Below are 21,795 nucleotides of genomic sequence, written 5' to 3'. Positions count from 1 at the left end.
ACAAAAAGGTGAATCAATACCATTTTGAAAGGCCACCCTGCAAAATTGTTTGCCATTATTTGCTATTGCCTGATGTCACAAATCCTGAGTTGCTAAATTCTTGTATTTTTTCCTCTCAAGATCCTTCTATGACAGTTCAAGCTGATCTAAGCAGCAAATAGGGAACAGAATATATGCTTACAGACCAGATGTTTAGATCTGTGAGTAAAACAGGCATTTCACTGTTTTTTTGTAAACCATCTTAACTTTATATAAAGCAAATGTGGGTAAAGGACAGCTGCATAAGAGACTTTTGGGAAATTTTGGATCTATTTCTGTAGTAAAATCTGCTCCCAACACTTTATAAACATCAAATCTAGTACAAGCATCTTCTGGGAAAAAAAATATTGAATACTTGTGAAAAGCACAGTAGTAATCTATGGGGAGTGTTCCTCAGCATCTGAACCTCCTCAGGTGAAAGCAGCAGAACAGACGCAATGGCCTTCTGGCTCACCTTGTGACATCTGATCATGAACCGTGTTCATGAACATTAACTAGCCGTGGACATCATATCCTTATTTGTTTTGTTATGCCTGTCAAATAGGAGCTGAAGCAGTGGTACTTGCAAACTGCATTCAATAAAGGAAAGGCGATGGGAGCCTACTGCCTGGCTGCAATACAGATCTTGTCAGGGATCTTTCTCATTACTGTGTCTTTTGCATTTGCCTGCACACAGAGCTGTTCTACCCACTCACTACTGACCACATATCAGTCAGTAAAAACAAGAACAGTTCAGTTGCTGGCTTTCCAGGTAAGTCCCTGTGTGACCTTGCTTCCTTGTTGGTGTTTATATCAGTGAAACACAAAGAGATGAGTCAAATAGACATCTGTAGATCACTCTTTATTTTGCCAAGAACACTTGAAAAAGATTAAAGTTTTTCCAGGCTTTGGAATATAACCATCAAAAAAGTGTGGAATCACAAAAACTCCATTTTTAAAAGGTGCTCCCTTTCCCCACCCTCTTTTCAATTAAGATTTCCATTGTGGAACAATTCACAACAGTTTTAAGAAAAAAATATGCATTTTGAGCCAACGTTAGAAATAATTCAAGATTGGTTCAGTGCAGGAGCTGCTACATTACACTTCAACAAAGGCACATACCAGAATTCCCACATTCATACTTTGTAATCACTGTCTGAATTTCTCCAAAGCTCACGTCTTCAAGAGGAGATCGGAATCATTACAAAGCAGTCAGGAAGGTTAAGCTCAACAGAGCTGTCCAGCATGGAGCTGGAGGAGTTAAAGTGACAGCAAAGCAAGTGCAATGCAATGGAGCAGCTTGCAAACAAAACGCTTTCTCCTTTACCTTAGTAATCAGCATGTGTGACAATTTCTTGTAAACCCTGGCTCAGAAGAACACTTGTTGATATGGAAGAAGGCTCTGCAAAATAAGTTAGGGCAAGCAAGCAGAGCTGGAAAGGAAATAAATTGGTTGCTCTCATCTCAGAAAAATCAGAAAAAAAAATCCATCAGAACTAGGATTTCAAGATTCAGGTACAGCACACCTACAGCCAGAAATTAAGAGAGAAGAGTTAAAATTAAAATAGCTCCTTGGTGGAAACAGCTTAAGAAAGCCCAGAATCATCTGCTGAATTTTAAAGATATCTAAGAAAAATGAAGACTAATGCAAGCTTAAAGTGGTAGTTTTGACTTTTTTTGCTTGCTTTTGTTCATAACTAAGAATCTTTTGTCTTTTTTTGTCTTTAAATTGTCCTCAGTACCAGAATCTTGTTAATCTACAAAAGGTAAATCAGAGGATCTTCTCACATTAGCCAAAATTTTAATAGCCTGCTGTACTGGCAACTTCTACAAAATCTTCTCCACACAGGAAATCGATCAAACACAGTAGTGTCCCCAGATTAACTGCATTTGTTCTCTCATTATCACAGTTTTTATTAAGGATACTTCAGGCTGTGTTCAACAGTTACTTTTGAACATTGTTCTCCTCATCTCTAAACAGGTTTCCAGACACTTGTGCAGTTCAACAAGGCTTCGTAGTGTCTCATAGCAGACTTCATTTGATACAACAGTCAATTTGCACGTTTCCAGCAGTGTAGTGCAAGCACACTACACACCATGAGCTCTTCACTTCTGCATGGAAACACTTCTGTTACCCTTCACTATTCCATCTTCACTTTATCATTGCAAATATGCTTAGGATTTGATTACAACCAATTAACTCCATTAAGATGAATTCTGGTTAATTTGTCAGTACTAGTTGTACTCAGAGAATATTCTGAACCTGATGAGAAACTGGGTAATGAATATGCACATGCAGTGGGGAAACACAGCATAAATACTGTGAGCATTAAAAAAGTTTATCTAAAGATGCTGAAACATCTGCTCTTAACAAACCCTGATTACCAGCCTCAGGGGTAAGAGAGTATGGTCTCCCGTCAGCTAGCTTCATGAGATCCATTCTTAGAAGTATTTCGTGAATGTTTCACTTAATATTTAAGAACCTTTGATACTGAGTTCAGCTGGCAGCATGTGTCCCATTCTGTGACAGAGGCTGTAAATCAACTGTGTGACACTAAGAAAAGTTACTTCAGATTTATGTTTTTATATAAAGAGACAAAAGTAAATTCTGGTATCATTAGTAATCTCAGAGATCAGAGAAAGAAAAGTAATTTCTAGAAAGAGACATCTAAGACTGCATTCAAAAACGCAGCTAATTTTGTGGTGATGGTGCATCAGCATTGACAAAAGAAGCATTTAAGGTGGTTACAAAACAGTCATCGAAAGGTAATACAATATATTAATCAGTTTTCTCATGGATAAAGTGCATTTACCTAGCCTGAGAGTAAGTACTACATCGATTAAGGGATGCTGAAGCACTTCCTCAGAGAGATTAGAAGCAGATCAGAGTTATCCCGAATCTTATATCCAGTTTGTCTTCGTGATTCCTGATGACTCTCTGAGCACAAGCATCCCTCTTGCTGGTTCAGCTGAGGCACTCGCATGTAGCACACTGGTACTATGTTCGGGTCAGCAAATCATCTCCCAGTGCTATCTGAAAACTCCCACATTGATGGAAAGAGCCACTTCTGGTTTACGATGCTTAATATTCAGTTTTTCCTCAGACAGAACATGGTCCTGGGAGCGTTCAGCTTGCCGACTATCAAAAAAACAAATGAAGATGCCTGATAGTATTGAACCTTAGCAGCTAGAGCAGCACGAGCCACCTGGACTGGAATCTGGTTTCTACTCCAGCAGAGGAACAACACTGTGAGCTTACACTCTACACAGGGACACTGCAGCACTGGAGCAATTTTTCATCTCCTGAGGCAGTACCCAAACTTCCCAGCGTGGTACAAGACAAAAAAAAAATGCTCAAAGCAAGCACATGGCACTTAAAGGCACAAGTTTGAGTTATATGAGCACTTCTCTTGGCACTGCCAGAACCGTGCACTAGAGCAGCAGTCTGCTAGCAGTGCCCCAGAAGTTCTCCAGTTTTTGTATTTCAAAAGAAGAATAAATGTAAATAGGCAATACCTTTTCTTTTTTTCTAATGCAAGCTGCCTTTGCTTCTGTTTTCCAAAATCATCTCTCACTGTGCTGAAGTCCTTACTGTCATCAAGGAGAAGATTCTGTTGTCAAAAGGGATTTAGTAAGTATTAGCTTATTTCCATCTGCCAAAACTACATCCCACACAACACTCTGTTTAAGTAATTAATTTTCAGTGCATCTCTACTAATTTTACAATGATTTCTAGTTAAATGCAGACAACATAAAAATGCAAGACAACCAAAATTCTTCAGCTCCTTCTCTGGTTTTGTATTTAACAGCAAGTTAGCCTTAAAGAGATCCTTCTCAATAACCTCAATGCATCAGTGTAGAACACCATACTTCTACTAAACTGCTTTAAAATCCAGAAAAGTATTTAGGAGATATCTGAAAGAAAATAAGTTTTATTGCCAATTCAGAACTCAATATCCTGCAGTTTTATTCTTTTTTTAAAATCTGTAAATAGATCAGTAATAATGATTTTGAAAATGTAATGGATTTAAATTTAGAATAGATTTTTGTTAGTGGCTGCTGCTCTCGAATTTTATTCTGAGTTCGAAGAAAAACCCAATTGATAACATAAGGGCAAGAAAAATCCAGTTTCTTGTGGATAATGCTAAAATACGAAGCAGAACAGGAGGGAACGGCTGTTCACAAGGGTGGACAGAGATAGGACAAGGGGGAATGGTTTTAAACTGAGACAGGGAAGGTTTAGGTTGGATATCAGCAGGAAGCTTTTCACTCAGAGGGTGGTGATGCGCTGGAACAGGTTGCCCAAGGAGGCTGTGGATGCCCCATCCCTGGAGGCATCCAAGGCCAGGCTGGATGTGGCTCTGGGCTGCCTGGTCTGGTGGTTGTTCAACCTGCACACAGCAGGGAGGTTGAAACAAGATAAGCATTTTGGTCCTTTTCAACCCAGGCCACTCTGTGATTCTATGATTCTTGCAGTCAGAGAGCACTGCAGGAGGACCTGTGAAGCAATGCCCTCTAGTGCCAGTAGTGGGATATACGGGGAGAAGCACGAAGCTTCCAACTGACTGCGTTAAGAACAGGAGGGAAAAAAAAAAAAAAAAGAAAAATCAAAAACTTATCAGTAGCAATGAATTTCCCCTCTCTGCAGAGCATTCTGTCAGATTCACACCCCAGATTCACACCCTTTCACACAGATGCAGTGGGATCCAGGAAAACCGGGAAGAGATTTGTTTACTGCAAAGCTTTCCAAAGCCAAGTTAATTTACCTTCACCCCAATGATATCTCCATCTTTCAGGTGATAAGGGGCTGACTGTAAACTCTCCTGTTTTTTCTTCCGTTTTCTCTTCGAAATTTGCTGGGTCTGAATAAAATCAAAGCAGAACAGTAACATAAGGCTGATTTCAGAAATCTGCTTACACTGATTTTTGTTGGCAGTTTCTAAAGGTAGAGGGTCCCCAGTAACTGTTCTTCAAAGTCTTATTGTCATGAAAATCAACTGTCCATTTCCCTTTCTGTAGCTCCCCTAAGAAAAAACATCCTCCTCGTTCACCTCCATAAAGTTCAGTAAATGACACTGTGATCAGCAGTGACCCTCAGCCATGGGATCTCCTGCACAGCAAAGAGCAGCAACGCTCTCATTGTGTTACTTTTGCAGATGCCTATCATTTCCACTATATAATTGCAACAGCAATAGACTGAATATTCAGGCAAATATAGATGTTTTTCTGCCTACACAAGGAAATATAGCAACAAGAGAAAAGCCATTATAAAAAGAGTGGTTTATCTTGTGCTCACCAGACTGCCCTCTGAACCAGGTGAAAGTCTGCTGACTCATGGGGTAACCCAAAATCACAACATCTTAACTATGGTTTCATGAAGACCTAAACTAATTCTTGAGGAAGCAAACCACCTCCACCAGATTTACCTCTCAGATCATGTTGCAGGGATTTAAGGCTGCACATTCAAACACGTATGTTGAAGAAGTGCAGCACAAACCAATGTGTACATTTCTCAAAACAGCTGTTGCATTCTGTCATTCCGGATCTTACCCAGCTAGATATTGGCAGCCACTCATATTTTTCAGGGAAGTATTTGGCTATTTCAATTTTATCTACAGGGAGACAATAGTGAGAAGCCACTCTTTGCCTCAGTGCCCAGGTAGTGCATTCTTTGGAGATATTCCACACCAAATCCACGGAGTCATAGTAGTCCCTTTCCCCTGGTATGCCCATCTGTACTCGAAGCAGCAATTCATGTGGGCTGTCATCAGAAAGAGAAAAATAAACCATCCTTGTGAACCTTGCACTTGGAATCCAGAATTCCTAGTTTTCACCTCTTCCCACCCTCCTTTGTTTTTAAACAATACCTCTACTAGAGGAAAATAAAAATAGGCTCCGAAGTATTCATGCATAGAGACATCTGCTATGGTGAAGGAGTATTTAAGTAACAAGCTGCTAGATTAAAGTCTCATCTCAAATACACAGCAGTAAGAAGCATCTTCAAGAACTTACCCCAAGTTCTCTTCTTTCTGCAAAGGTTCTATGCAGATTTCCACTCTGGCACCCAGCTTATATTCACTGAAAATAAAAAGATGATACACATCTTCAGTTGTGTATTCTAAATTCACAAGTAGAGAAATCATAGTTCTAGTGAAGCTGACCTGAAAAACTAAAGCAAGACACTACAGCAACAAAAAGCTCATAAAGTGCCAAAATTACATTTAAAAACACTTAAAGTTTAGCATAATAATCATGACATGAACTACTTCTGCTCATACCTCCCCATTCCACAGCATTTGAGTTGAAAAAAGTGCTTGTCAAAAAAACTGAAATAATCAGAAAAGGGTTTTATTGGACTGAGCTGGTTTATTTCTCCACCAATCCATCGTGCAATCCAGTCAACAGTCAGCCTGTTGCAATGCTGCTTGAGTGTTTTAGTACAAAACCTACCTGAGTTGCTGCTTGTTGTGTCGTAGCAGCCTGCCTGGGCGCCTGCTTTCTACTGTCCAGGCTCTGAGAAACGTGGGCAGTGGGATAACATGCTCCGGGCACTGTGGTAAGGTCAGAGCCTGAAAAACCAAACAGTTCTTCAATAATTTTAGAGGCCAGTCTGCTTGGAAAAAATAAAAGAAAAATGACTGATTCTTATTGCTAGACTGAAGCAATTAGAAACAGGGCAAGGCATTCAGATTTATTCCAGTTTGTGACTCACAGGCAGTGAGTATGACCAACAGATCTGCTTTTCAACCTCACAATGAGTTGGACTTCACTCCCTCCCAACATTTCAAATTTACCATAAGCTTCTTAAGTAGGCAATTTCTTTTTTTAACCAAAATTTGCATCACTGGGAGAGAATGAGGCTGAAAGAATCGCTAGCACAACCTCCAGCCAAGTGCTGGAAAAGCTGCTTTGAAATCATATTGAGCACACAATACTGTTTCCACACTGAGACAAATCTTGTTCATGAGATGCAAACGGGCACAGTTTTTCTTATCAGCAGTTTGGATGAGACTGTGAACTAAAGTTGTACCCAATATGGCAAGTATTGGTATGGATCAGAATCAGAAGAATCCTTTCCCACGCTGTTAAGTAGAGCAACCCACCAGCTAATTAACAGAAGAGCTTTATGATAGGTTTTCTTTTTAATTATTGTCTATGAGGCTGTTTTTGGTTTTTTTTGTTTTTGTTTTTGTTTGTTTTGCTGGGTTTTGTTAGTTTGGTTTTGTTGGTTTTTGTTATTGTTGCTTTAAGTGCATTAAATTCAGTTTTCTGGTTAAAAAAAAGCATTAAAAGGCACCTTAGTTTCTGGCTGAAGAAACTAAGCTATACCTTCCTGAGTAACAAACGTGACTTTCTGTGCATCAAAAGCAACTCTTTATTCAGTAGATTCAACATACAAAAACCACACAAAGAACTAATACAAGAACAATGTGGAAATGGAAAGTGGCTTTTTAGGAAGTGCTTATATGTGTGTGCTTGTCATGAATAATTTTTACATTGTGAAATAAAAATACTGCTGCAAGCCAAAGTTCCAGATGAAGTGCAAGAAGGCTTTTGCAGCTCAGGACACATGACAGGTAGAATGGCAACTGCAGGGAACATACTAAGGAATTATCTGAGCTACATGCTCGAGCTGCCTCTTGGTACTTACCACTGAACATGGCATATAAGCAAATGCCATATCAGAACATACTGGAGACAAGGGAAAAGGAAATAAAAAATATGTATTAATATAGCTCAATGAATCACAGTGTTGCTGTACATTTCCAACACAGGAGAACATCTAACCTGCATCTTCAGATCTTCCAAAGAAGATTCGCTTGCTATTTCTGTAATGCCAGCATAGCACAGATCCATGTCTGCTTGGATGTATTCTGGTGAATCTTCAGATGGGGGCAGGAGGAGAAGAGGGAAGAAGAACGAGACAACAAAAAAGTTAATGACTTCACACGTTTTCCTAAGAGATAATTCACTTGTAGGTGAGATTTCACTTAGAGACCCAAGATATTTGAAGGCAGTTGAAGAAAACCCAATGTACAGTTGATAAAATACACTGCTAGCTGTCTAACAGGAAGAATTCAAGATGAATTCTACACTGTAAAATTAAGACCGGTTACTCAAGTTCGTAATTATTATTAATTAGTGGCCATGACTCTGAAATGCAAAGCGTATTGCAAGGAAAGTTGAAACTGTTCTTGCCTATGCTACCAAAACAAAGATGGGAAAAAGCCGAACTCTGAAAAAAAATTAATGAGAGAAGCAGAGAAATGGGAAAAAAAAATCCAAACTAAATAACCGAATTTCTCTGCAACACAGCTCAATAGTAAAGGAAGAGTTTTATTTTTCGTGCAGAAAGGATAATTGTTTGTTTTCCCTTTTCCAATGCGCAGGTTTCCCCAATTGCTTTTTGTCCACCCTTAATTTTCCTCCTTGAGCTGTTGGGTTTTGTTCATTTGTTTTGATCCTCAGAAGAAAAAAAACCCACAGAATACTGGATATAATGTCTGTTATTCTATGTAGGATTTACTTACCACTCATTCTACAGCTTCTCCAGAAGCAATATACCCTGATGACTTAAATGTGACATTTGAAGCCAACCACCTGCATTCTCCTTGAGTTGGTGCCTTATAATACTGCCACTGACTTAAGTATGGGGAAGGAATTTGTTTTGCTGGCAGGTAAACAGCCTGGACTTCAAAATTAACGGAGAATTATCCCTGACCAAATGCAGCTATAAAACAAGAACAGTCCTGGCCTAATAAAAAAAAAAAAAAGGTATCTGTCTCTTAAGTGGTTTCTTTCACCACAGACCTGCTGAAACTCATACAGTTGCTCACAGGCTTCAGGAGCATTTTAAAGCTTTAGAATAAAATTAAGGTTTTGACTCAAAGCCCTCAGTGCTATCACAGGCAATACAATTCCTTCTTAATAAAAACTAATCAGGCTCACCTCCTGCAGGAGAAACTTGCAAAGCATCCATCTTACAGGTCAACCCATTCACCTGGTCTTGTGCCTTCTCTTCATGTTTCATTTGGCTTGAAGACTTCAACCACCAAATAGGTATTTTCAAGAAACCCTGAGAAATGAACACAAAGTGCCAGATAGCCTTACATGTTCCAATGCAAATTACACTCCTCACTTGGAGAAAGAAAAACAACTTAGAATCACAGAATCATCAAGATTGGAAAAGACCACCCAGATCACCTAGTCCAACCACCAGCCCAACTCAGTTTTTGTAAAGGCACTGGCATTCTTTATACACATACTACTTGGTGGAAAAAAAAAAAAAAAATCCAGCCTCATGTCACATACTACCACCACCCTGCTCTGCCATTGTGGCACCTATTATTACAGATTCAACTGAGTGACACTTGTCTGGAGCTTTGGACACAGATACAACCTTGCCAGAGGAAGCTGGATTCATTCAACTGCAGTGCTGGGATCTCTGCTGCCTACCCAGGGCTCCCTGCAGCCTTCTGTTCCAACTTCCTTCCAACAGCCTATATCACCTGAGGTTTGCTAGCACAGAAACCTTACCTGACTGGAGTTTCCCAGCAGGGTCCTCCAATTTCACACACAACCCTCAGCACAAAATCTGACATAAAAGTTACTTTTTATAAGAAAAAAATGAAAAAAAACAACATTTTGTCAGGAAATAGTAGTGTAAGATCTGTGTCTTCACAAGAATCCTGCATGCCATAAATACAGATTTCCTCTGGATCTGTCAACACTGACACACTCATAAACAAAGAAGCTGCAATGAGCAAAACTTTTACTACAGGAATTGAAAGATTATAGACAGAGTAGGAACATTATAAATGTTAATTTGAATAAAAAACAGTTATATATATTTACCATTATTCGTTATTTTTAACTAAAAATATTACAGCTGAAAAAATCTGAAAAAGAAATTACTTTCATGCTCAAGTTCCCAGATTGCAATCTGACTAAAGAACACAATCTCCCTGCTCTCACCTTCGGTGGAAGCTTTCCTTCAGTTATAACCAAAGTATCTCCTCTGCAAACATTAAGTTCCTTCAGAGTAGCATTCTGCAGGAAGAGAAAGCATAGTGTCCTTGTGAGCCTGTATGTACTTGTGCTTTGTTTCCTGAAGCATGATTTATTTAACTTTTGTGCAACTTTTCTGCATTCACTACATGGAGTCAACTTTGCAACAGGACAGAACTATTACATCTATAGCAGCCTGCTATCCTGTTGAGCTCCTTCACACCTCTTACCAATTAACACCTCGTTTTTGTTTGTAGATACAAGCATCCTCAATTCATGCTAATCCTAGACCTTACGTAAATATAGCTTAATAACAGTCCCTGAAAACAGGAGGCAGTGCATAAGTTTCCCATTTAAATCTATATTTAAAATGGCTTCATATAGTCTTATGAAAACAAAACATTGTGTTGAGTAACACAGCACACACCAAAACACCACTCAGACTTCCTCTTCAGGAAAAATCTCTACAGAAAAAGTGGAATGAATAAGGTATTATACAATTCAAGTCAAAACTCAGATCCTCTTACTTCTTGACTTAAAGCTTCTCCTGCTTCAAAGCACCAGTCCATCCTTCTCAAATGCCAGCTGTCACCTACAAACAACAAAAATAATCCCATGGAAAACTAATGAGTCAATAATAGTATCTCAGAGGAAAAGTAAACAAACAAACAAAAAGCACAGGAAACCCACACACTCTCAGCAGTGATTGTTCAGGCTGTTTTGCTTCTTTGTGCGTTGTTTTAAAACACCACCGATAAACTGAATCAAGTGCCACCTTCACATCCCTCCCCAAACCCTAACAATACTCTTTGTTGTTCAGTCTTATTTTGTAAGACATAAAAGGTATCTTCCTTACCTACCCACATTTCCCTTCTTTAACTCATGAAAATGCTCTTCATTCTTTGCAGGGTACATATCTGACTTTCATAACTAAACAAAAGCTCACAAGTCACTCCTGTCGGGAAAAGGACTACCCTGGGGTCATGTTATAAGTGAAGTCTGACATTTCTTTGAGAGCAGCCAGACTGCAAATCTCTACACACAGCCAAATTTAATTTTTCAAAAATGGCTATTTAAAAGAAAGCAATGAAAACAGGACCGTTGTTTCTTGGCAGTAAAACTATACGTTAGGGAAATAAAGGTTAAGTTTATATTTTCAAGACATCATTATCTGCTCCATTCATGTGTACGTGTACACAAGAGCAAAATCCTTCATTTTCTCTTGGACTACTCAATGTGTATTCTGACAGTAACATGTTTCAGGAGTACACTTATGCTTTATGGTGTATGGTTCGATCGCTCCACCATAAGATGTTCAGCATTCAATGAGAGTTTAGTACTAAAGCTGGGAAACAGTGCCACTCCAAGACCCCATCAGCATCAACGGGAGGATATACAACGAGGAAATCCACATGTGATGCTGGTGCTGTCTCTCTCTCTTCCTTAAACCTCATGCAAAAGTTCAGTGACAAAAATTCCTACCATCGGATTCCAAAGCAGTGTCCAAACTGTGATCTCATTTTATTAACTTCTTTTTGCCAAGTGACCTAAGAATGCCTTTTTCCTTAATAAGTTAATCTCACGCAATGCTTGCAATAGAAAACAGCCAAACACCTCCACCTGCATGTGCCCCCAAATGAATAGTCCAGAAACTGTGAGCTCAATTAAATATAAAGCTGGAAACTCCACTGTCAGTTTTGATCAGAGCAAAACAGCAAGTTTATAATTTCTTCCTCCCCCTCTCCTCACATTACAGTGAGGCATAAGTGACCATAACAAACTTATTATTTTTAACATAGCAAGAACTGTCTTACAATTCTGGAAATGCTTTAAAATATTTCATTAAATAACAATATAATACAACTAACCTGATAATCCAGATTTTTCCAGCATTAAATTTAGACACTAAAAAAAAAAAGAGTTGAGACTTGTTGCAGTGCGTAGAAAATACAGTTTCCAGCAAATCAGCACTAGAATTCTATAACATAAAAAGTATCCAGAGTGATTAATTCCCATTCAACTCCTACACTTACAGAGACACAGAGTATTTGAGCTACATATTAAACCTTTTAAGATGATTATCTAATTTCCAGCCTGTATACATCCCATCATCCTTTACAAATCATGCTAATACTGCCTTTGCCTGATGGAGGATACAAAGTTCTTTCTACTGCTCATTGGCATCTTCTTGGATTTTTCTGTTTTAACTGTGAAGCATTACTTAGTGAAAGTTAAAGGCAGTCTTCCCCATTAGTCTTTTAGAGCTGAAACACTGCCTTTCACTTAGTGTCTTAGTTGAAGTGACATGTGGGCATGAAGCAAAGTTCTCTATGAGCAAGAGACCTGACACAATCATGAAAAAAGCTTTTAAGAGAATCTAGACTTACTTCTTTCACAGAGGCAGTCTCTTCCACAACAATTTCCATCTCAGGGCTTGTATAGTGGTCACGTTCAATAATAAAATATAAAAAGAGCTAAAAATGCAAGTATAAGTTGTTCAGAATACGTATTGAAGTACAGAAATACTAAGAAACAGCTCTCTACTGCATGCAGTTACTGTACCCAGTACCCGCTATTTCATGCCAGCCATCAGTCAAACAGCACTGAAGCTACTTTCAGCTACAGCAAACAATCTAAGCAATCTAGAGGAGCACATGCAATTGAGTTATGGCCATCAGGAGAGCTTCATAAACCAGTTGTGCATGTGCTTAGCATGCTGCAAATGAAAGACAAAGCCTGCTAGCTGTATTTTGGCACTTTGATCTTTAGATCTTCAGAATTACACATGGGTTTTTTCCCTCCTCCATATTGTAAATATGCAGATATAAAATTTGGCATCTCCCTTTTTTACTCTATGTTCTTTAGAAAAGTATATACACATCAGACAATTGCAAACAGACTAATGATAGGTTAGTCAAATGAGCCATATTAACTGTTGACATTTATGCTCTTGGCCTTTTGCAACTGAGCTAAGTGGTGCAAACTTTCTTGCCAATACATAAATTCTCACTATCAGCAAGCATTTTCTTCCCTCCATGGTGATTACCACTACAACCATTCTAAAAATAAAAAGAGGACCACATGAAATACTGGGAAATGTAAACAAAGCACAAAAGCAATTCTAGCCTCTTTTCAGTCACTATTCTGTTATACCTGAGTGGCAGTTGGAGCTTTTCCACGACACAGTCCTAGCAAGCTTCCCATTTTCAGTTCTGCCTCCTTGACAGTATAATCCTCAGGCACTTCAGGAAGAGGAAAATAAGGAAATACTCATAAATTGCTGCTTAGTGAAAATACCCATTCACTCAGCTCTTTAGACAAAGATAAAAACATTCAGTCACATTTAGACAACTTATTTTTCTGTGTTTATACACTAAACCTGTAAGCCTTCAATGACTACAGTATATCTCTATAAAGGTTCCTCCTCCACCACCTCTTGAAATATGGTGAGTGACAGAAGAATTTAGATTGAAATGGACATGTGCAGGTTATCTGGCCCAAACCTATGCCCAAACCTTGGTCTCCTGGTAGTATTTAGCTAACAAAGTGTATTAGAAAAATAGTAAAAATACAGAAAATATTTACCAGCAAACTCAAAGCTGATCCACTTAATTTCTTATTGCTCCCCCAACAATGAGAAAAACAATGCTGGGACTTCTAGTGTGCTGAACACAGGCCCTCAGGAACTCAGTTATATAGCGACAAAGATATCACATGCTCATTTAAATCAAAGACTATGTTGTGGAATGAATATGTTCCTCCACTCTTATGAAAGCAGAAGTCTAAGCGTTATACTGTTTGACACACACCATAGACATAAGCTGTTTTCTTACAGTGAACAGGAGCATTACAGTGCTTCCTCCACCACCACAGTACTCAAGTCTACTGCTCCAGTTGCACTGAAATCCAGTAATCCAACCTCATCCATCACTACTCTAACAAATGTGTTTAGCCCATTTTGTTTCAAGAAACAGAAGAATATGGAACAAGGACTCTGTTTCCTGAACATCTATAAAGCTGCTCTGTAGTGTATCTGTTCTGCAGAGTATTAGCTATGATTCACACCAGATCATTAATAAACTTCTCAGTTTATAAAACAAGCACAGAGAACAGAAGTTTGTTAATTCCCAAAGCCTTGAAGAATATGGCCAGTGGTCAATAAACAACAGCAGGTATGCTGATACGTATTGCTCACTGGGCATGAAAGTAATCAAAGCAAGTTGAATATTCAACTCCAAGTTGCTTATTGGTACTGTTCGGTGGACAGAAGGTGCATGTCTCCCAGTTTAACTTACAGAATGACACCAAAATAAGTATATCAATTTACCTGGAGAGAGAAGTTTCCCATTTCTGCTAACAGGTCTAAGACAGCTTTCACTTGCTGCAATGGAAAGGGGTGGGGAAGAGAGAAAGGTGTGTTAAGTAATTCAAATCATATTAAATTTGGCTCAGAGGTTTAGACAGGTAACATATTTAAGATAACAGCAAGTTTAACTTAGAGACCTCAGGATGGAGATACTACATCAATAGAAGTGAGATTTCTAGAGACTTCATGAACAGCCTCACTATTTATCCCTAATGTGGAAGACTGCTTTCTCTTTGAAGCCACCTGTTAGCCATGATGAGTAAAACACTATGAAACTGGCTCAGTTTTTTCAAAGAAAAAAAGGCATCAACAAATGTTTTAAAAGAGACAATTTTTATGTCAAAGAAAATGACTGACAAAAAAATTCCATTTTCGATGTTCATGTTCAATAAGATGACATGATTATTCCTATTCACATAGCTTCTGGAAAATTACAATATATTTTCATCAAGACTTGCACTGTTTTTGTTTTTTGGGTTTTTTTTTTTTTTTTTTAAGCTTGGAAAAAGAATCACTTCATACAGAATTTGAGAACTTTAAATCTGTTACACCCTCTCTTCTTTCCAAAAAGTCTAGTAATCACTTCACAGTACTGGATTTGCTGTTTTCAGCAGTCTGACAGAAAAAGGAAGAGCATAGTTAATGATAAGGCTTAGAGGGGATCTTATCAATGTCCATAAATATGTGAAGGAAGAGTGTAAGGAGTACAGAGCCAGGCTCCTGTCAGAGGTGTCCAGTGCCAGGACCAGAGGCAGTGGGCACAAACTGGAGCACAGGAGGTTCCTTATGCCCATCAGGCAGCACTTCTGTGCTGTGCAGGAAGCTGAGCACTGACACAGGTTGCCCAGAGAGGACATGGGATCTCCTCCCTGGAGGTCTCCAGAGCAACCTCTACATGGTGCTGGGCACCCTGCTCTGGCTGTCCCTACTGGAGTAGGGTCTGAGTCCCTGACAGCCCCAGGCATTCTGTGAGTGTGAAATTTCAGCATGTTTAAGTAAATCCACTGAACACTTACCTAGCTCCTCCTCTAGCTGTAGCTCATGTATTGCTTTAATTTTGATATCTGACATCACCTAAAAGAAAGCAACATTAACACTTCCAAACAAAAAAAGCCAGTTAAGACATCTACTGTTCAAATGCCAGTTTGCAAAAGGCAGACTTCAGAGCTATGTTCTTACTCCTGCTAACATTATGCACAGCTAAAAATATATTCCTTATTAATATTAATACATAAAAATATGACACCTGTACATCTATTATATGCAACATACTTGAGGAAAAAAGTCTCATAAACAGAATTCCAAGGAAAAGAAAATAACCTTTAAATTTTCCCATCCATGAAACAAACTAGTATTTTGAAATTGTTTGTCTTACACTTGGTACTAAGCGGGACTTCATTCTGTAACAGGCAATAATCTAAAAGCAGAAAAGGTACCAAGGAAACTATCTCTTGGGAAAAACAGTATTTTATTGAATGGAAATAATATTTTCCTCCCCTCAGGTTTTGTTTACTGGCATGGTTTCAAATGTAGACTTACAGGATGATCCAAAAAGGCTAACATACTAACTGTGCTGTTTTCAGTTACCAGTGCTGTTTTGGTGCAAGCTTCATGCTGTTGTCTCAGAGAAACATCAGCTCAAATGCTAAACTTAATCCTCATTAACCGGCCCACCTTCACTGGCAAAACTAATCAAGGCAACACTCGGTGTTACATCCTGAACAATCACACTGCTTACTGTTTCAATAGTGGCAGTAATTTTAACATGCTTCTCCTCATCATCCGTCCCGCAGAAGTTTTTCACCTGGAGCCAGCTGATGTCATATGTAAAAGCAGTCAAATTACCACTTGAAATATTCACCAAGCTGTAAAAGTGAGCAGTGCAAAGGTAGTCAAAGACAGGAAAACTGTACCTTATCTGGGCTAGATTGATAAATACCAAAGCTGTCAACTAAATCAATAATGCCTAGGTCACTAACAGTGGCAGCTCCAGGTACAATCCAGGTACCAATAGGCTCGCTATTAAATTAACCTGGAAAAACTGTTTTTGTAACTGTCTTTCAATGGAAACTGAGCTTCTGACGGTAATTCAGAGTCCAAGTCACTTTGTGAGGCTAGATTTAAGGCTTCTGGAAAAATACTATATAAAGCAGGCTAAGTCATAACTAAAATTTGAGACTGTGTATCTGCTACTACACAAACAGCTTTTTTTTTTTCCTGTCACTGATTTAGCTTCAATGTTTCAGAACTGTGTCAAGTAGGAAGTCAGAATTTATCTAACAAGCACATAAACACATCTCGCAAAACAGAAACCTTAGGACTATGAACTCAGAAGGGAAATAAGACCAGAAATTGCTCTTGGCAACTTTAGATTCAACTAGGAGATGGATTCAGCAAAGCTGCATATTCTTCTGATACAGCTCAGTTCTCTCATTCCATCAAGTTTCATGCGCCAGCACACTGGGCACAATTTGTTCTCATTAGGCCTTTCCCTTTACAAATGTAAATCAAAGGATGTAACTGCATCTGCACTTCAGGAAATACATAATTGGTTGAAAAGTGTCTAACCCCAAAAATGTAAGACTGTATTAACATACACACAAACACACCTAGCTACTAAGACTAAAATCTGTTAGACTGTAAGACTTTAAGACTTAAAATCTGTTTAACTAAACAAATTTTGCCACAACTGCCTTTTTGCTTAATCATACTTACAATCAAAATGGTTACCTTTGGTCATGGCTGTCTAAGATTAACACCGAACATCCATCTGTCAGACCAATGGTTTTGATTGTTTCCTTCATATGTTCTTCAAGAAGAACCTCCCAGTTCTTGGCTTCTTTATGTCCTGAGTCATTCTTTAGGATTATTCCTCCTGCTGGTGCTAAGGCTCTGTGCAGATCACTGAGTTTTGTGCTACACGGGAAAACGTGCTGTGATTCTGTGAAATGCTGACCCTTCCCTCCTTCGTTATACTCCACTAAACGAAGAATGTTTAAGAGAACAGGTTCATGATCAGGGCCTGCCATCACCTTCACGCCACCAACCTGAAGAAAGGAATACAAGGTTTACGCAATGATCAATAATACACTCCTTTGTAAACAGAAAAGATCATATACCAACAAGAGACAACAGTAAAATTGCTGAAACAAGGTGGACCCTACCACAGCGTTAGGAATAAACCAGTTTAGACCAAATGCCTTCTGAACAAAGAACCAGAGTGACTCAAAGGTACTAAGGAAGGAAAAGCATTATGCTAAGGTATGTTCCAAGTCTGTATGTGCAGTAAAAACACTGATAACTAACTGTAAAAGTAGTTGACACAGCCTCCATCAAATTAAGAACAGTGAAATTTAGCCCCACGGGATATTAAAAGAAAGAATAATAATGTGACTGAGACTGATCACAAGAGTTACACTTTGAAATCTGGCCTTCCTGATTTTCAACCCAGGTCAAGATCATAACTCCTTGCCATAAACACTCTGACTGTGTAGGAAGCTGGACTATTGAAGACCTTACCTAATGATCAAGCAAGAGCAGAACTCTGTCACTTGGAGGGTGTTTGTCTGTCGTTTTTTTCTTTGTTTGCTTCTTTTTGATAAATCAGTAAATAAATGTGTACTTTAACAACACATATCTTTCTGAAGTAATATTTTACTCCACAATAGATATGGAAGGCAAACTTGTACTGTGTCAACACAGTCACTAAGGCAAGTATTTGAAATCTAAGTAAGGGTCTAAAAATAAAAGGGATGATTATACATTAAAAAGGAGTGTAGTACTTCAGGGAGACCAAACAAACACAGGTGAACGATTCACCAGAGGGCAGAAGTTTCTGTTACCATATTGCTATCAGCCCATCTCCTTCCAAAAGGCACCAGGTCTTCTCAGAACATACTCCAGCATAACTGGCAATGGATACAGACACCTATGAATCTGACCATATCATCATCTGCATTGCATAACTCTAACAAGAGCCACACTGTACATCACACAGAAGGGAACAGTGACAAATTGTGAAAGTGTCATTTTCTAGATGAGGCTAAGTGGTGTCCCCAAATGTTAGCACATCGGCAGCAAAACAGACTGAGGCTTCCAAAATAATGCCTAGGAATTTGCAGTTTATTTCTTCAGAACTGACAAGGGGAGAGGATATTTGGTTCTCTTTTACCTCCTTCCCATTCCACACAAAAATGTCTGCTCCATCAGCCAGCCCAAAGCAGTCCAGTGTCAGCTCATCTCCTAAAAAGAACAAATTGTCAAGTTATTCGGCCCCAAAACAGACACGCAGGGTCAGCTGTAAGCTGATAAGTGCTGGCATATTCTACTCTGTCTAAAGTCTATCATTATAAAAGCTACTGTGTGATCAGAATTTACAGGGGGTAAGTCAGGGTATACTCATGTAGCAAGAGCAACATTATGTACACATCCTCATAGCACTCACACCAAAGATGGCCACAGCACGAAGGTTTCAATTCAATTTCCCTTGCAAACCAAGGCTCACATTAACATTTGACAAAGCTGCTTGGTGAGGATTATCTAGGTGAAATTTCACAGTGAATCCATGTTTAATTACATACTACATATTCCATGTGTACTCTTCAAAACATTTTAAACTTAGTGTCATTTAAAGAATGTAAAGATTTGAAAGAATATTAACAGTGCCTCTGTATTTTGATGCCAGTATCTTTGAAAGTTGGATTACATTCAGGCGGTACCCTAACTTTTCTGAATCAAACCATAAATACCCAATGACTAGATAGACTTCTCAAGACTAACACCCAAAGCTGCGTAACAATGTAAAGTTGGAGACAGTACATTTTAAAATATTATTTTTAATTAATATTAATGTATTCTTCAAGCAAATACTTTCCCTTACAGAATTCTTACTTCATCTTAAACACAAACTTTTTTTTTTTAATGTCACTCTCTCTCCTTATTATCTTTTCTACCTAAGTAATAATAGTGAAAGCAACTATTTATCAGCAAAATAAGGTAAAGATATAGACCATCATCTTTTTGCCAGCAAATATGTTTAATTCACATAGTATTTACATTGCACTTCACAAATACTGCATATAGAAGGACTCAACATGTTTAGTTTCACTATTAGGTAGATAATAATGGCAGAGGATTTGCACATAAGTTAGGTTGAGAAGTACTCACTAACGGGCTTCTCCCAAAGATTTGACATTTTAAATCCACAGTGTCTACACAAATCACACAGAATTCTTATATGTGGTAGACTTACCATCAAGTATCTGATAAATGTGCAGTCCTGCTGGTAAAGATTTAGCACTACTGAGAACCATGTCTCCTTCCCAAGACTTCATCATCTAATTGGCAAGAACAGAAAAGACAAAGTTATAAGACTTGAGTAATCAATAACTCAACCACACAAACTATATCTTTGCCAAAAGCTGTTAGAGGATACCAAGCTCACTTTCACAGTTAATAGCTCATTATTATTTCCTTCAACAAGACTGGAAGCACAGAAAACACACAAGATTTAGGACATGCTTTCAGACTAGTCGCCGGATAGACTAACATGGTTTCAATTGGATACCAACCAAAGGTTGTAACGTATAAGCAAACAGTGCTTCCAGAAAGCAAGTTAGCTTTGTTTTAGATGTTGACAGAAAACCTTTCATGAAATGTCACATTCCTTTAATGCAGTAGAGTACAACTGCAGACATTACATTCAATAGTTGAGTTACATTTATTACTATTTCCTTTTATTTTCTCTTGAACTACTCTAACTATTCCCTATGAAGACCAAATGCAAATACCAGTCTGTCCACAAACTGGACTTATTCTTCACATTCCAGAGTTCTGCAAAGTAACAATTCTTGCCCAATTATAAACCTTATAAGCTAATTATTTAAAGTCTACTTAATTAAAGCTTCACCAAACAGTCAATTACTTTTAAATACTTGTAGCACTGACTTCAAACCAATGTTTCCTCTTGTGAAAATTCAAATAGTTCTCAGCCTACCACATGTACTGATGAAAATTTCTGATTGAAGTAAAAATAGTGGCATAAATACATGAATGCTGTTGTAACTCAAGTAAAAATAAATGTTTATTTAATTAAGCGAATACCTGGAATATTGATTGTCGCAGGTCTCCTAGAGTTTTTCTTCTGTCAACAATCAGATCCAGAACACTCTCTTTCCAACTAAGTGAAGGATGCAAGGCCCCATTGTGAAATTTATAACATGTGCTCAAATGGAGATGTAAATCAATGCTATTGTTTGCTGAGTCGCACTCCGCTCTTGAAAGGATAACAAAAGAATGAAGTGATGAATTTACCACTGACAAATGGCTAAACTATTGCAGAGATGCTTCCGGGCAGTTGTTGTGTAATTGATACCCTTGTGACTGAACTCACTGTCACATTCTCCCCCCAACAAGGAATATGCAAAGAGCTGCTCAAAGACTTTGATGATTTATTTAGCATACAATCTTCCACATGCACAGAACATACTGCTAAAGGGCTCGTTCCTACACCTTGCTTTGACCTTTCTGAACAAGGTGATAAGTTTTATCTTCAGGGATGTGAAGATTGTAAGCTTTTGTTTTCCAAGCTGTTACAGATAAACGCACTCAAAATGCAAACAAAAAAAAAAAAGAGAAATCTTGTGCAAACTGTCAGACATCTTTGCCTCCCTCCTTTATAACTGTATCCAGTTCCAATAGCAAGAAGAATGGGGACAAGACAAAATTTGTAGTCCTTAACATCTATGATATTGAATCATTTTAGTACCTGATTCTACACCTGTTCTATGAGATTCTTTCATTTTAAATCACTTCTGAGATACGCAGACGAAGAACAGTGTCGAAAAGATTTGTACAGTTCCATTAACATACCTCTTTTTTTGCAGCTCTATATTAGCAGCATTCATTTCATTCAGAAGATGTTCAGGAATTCGGTACCTTGGATTTCCTCGAGCTGCAACAAATAATACAGTCTAGTTTGGTTTCGGCTCAAAAACATATTTTGGCAAACAAGGAAAGTGGGATGAGATGTTACAACAGTAATCATAGAAAATCTGAGGCAATAACACTGCAACCTTTCATAATAGAGAAAATTAAAATACAATAATCAGAACAAGAGCTTTTAAGTCTTACATGATTACATCTGTCTTTCCCTAAGGGAAACTGATAAACGAATGTCATTAGTAACAACTTTTATTTCTTTCAGTAAGACACATTAGAATCACAGAATCACAAGATCTTCTGAGTTGGAAGTGATCCTTAAAGGTCACCAAGTCCAACTCCCCTGAAATGAACATCTCTACAGCACAGTGCTGGCTCATGCCCAGCTGCCATCCCCCAGTACCCCCAGGTCCTTTTTGGCAGGACTGTGCTCCATCCTCACATCCTCCAGCTTGTAACGACAG

At 38.4% G+C, this 21,795-nt stretch overlaps 1 protein-coding gene across 11 annotated transcripts in view; it reads right to left on the bottom strand.

Moving 5' to 3' along the window:
* Positions 1-861: 861 nt before the first annotated feature.
* The window catches only part of USP40 (ubiquitin specific peptidase 40), a 33,795-nt gene continuing 12,861 nt past the window's right edge, over positions 862-21,795 (bottom strand). For 7 of the 11 annotated variants that reach the window (XM_015289069.4, XM_015289071.4, XM_015289070.4 and 4 more), the window contains 21 exons: positions 21,263-21,344; positions 20,495-20,666; positions 19,644-19,728; positions 18,564-18,634; positions 17,123-17,439; positions 16,131-16,257; positions 15,409-15,466; positions 14,354-14,407; positions 13,180-13,268; positions 12,414-12,500; positions 11,895-11,931; positions 10,554-10,618; positions 9,994-10,068; positions 8,968-9,094; positions 7,807-7,901; positions 6,469-6,587; positions 6,031-6,096; positions 5,569-5,779; positions 4,785-4,880; positions 3,535-3,629; positions 862-3,157 (listed from right to left, as the gene is read on the bottom strand). In XM_015289069.4, coding sequence (XP_015144555.2) covers positions 3,049-3,157; positions 3,535-3,629; positions 4,785-4,880; positions 5,569-5,779; positions 6,031-6,096; positions 6,469-6,587; positions 7,807-7,901; positions 8,968-9,094; positions 9,994-10,068; positions 10,554-10,618; positions 11,895-11,931; positions 12,414-12,500; positions 13,180-13,268; positions 14,354-14,407; positions 15,409-15,466; positions 16,131-16,257; positions 17,123-17,439; positions 18,564-18,634; positions 19,644-19,728; positions 20,495-20,666; positions 21,263-21,344 — 2,237 coding nt within the window. In that variant the 3' untranslated portion in view covers positions 862-3,048. Of the gene's footprint in view, positions 3,158-3,534; positions 3,630-4,784; positions 4,881-5,568; positions 5,780-6,026; positions 6,097-6,468; positions 6,588-7,669; positions 7,711-7,806; positions 7,902-8,967; positions 9,095-9,993; positions 10,069-10,453; positions 10,619-11,894; positions 11,932-12,413; positions 12,501-13,179; positions 13,269-14,353; positions 14,408-15,408; positions 15,467-16,130; positions 16,258-17,122; positions 17,440-18,563; positions 18,635-19,643; positions 19,729-20,494; positions 20,667-21,262; positions 21,345-21,795 lie in introns of those variants that run through there. The other 4 variants (XR_003075991.3, XM_046943369.1, XR_005861229.2 and 1 more) reach the window with 4 other exon arrangements.

This window comes from Gallus gallus, chromosome 7 (genome assembly GCF_016699485.2).
Source record: "Gallus gallus isolate bGalGal1 chromosome 7, bGalGal1.mat.broiler.GRCg7b, whole genome shotgun sequence".
NCBI lineage: Eukaryota > Metazoa > Chordata > Aves > Galliformes > Phasianidae > Gallus > Gallus gallus.
This window is presented reverse-complemented; position numbering and strand designations above follow the sequence as displayed.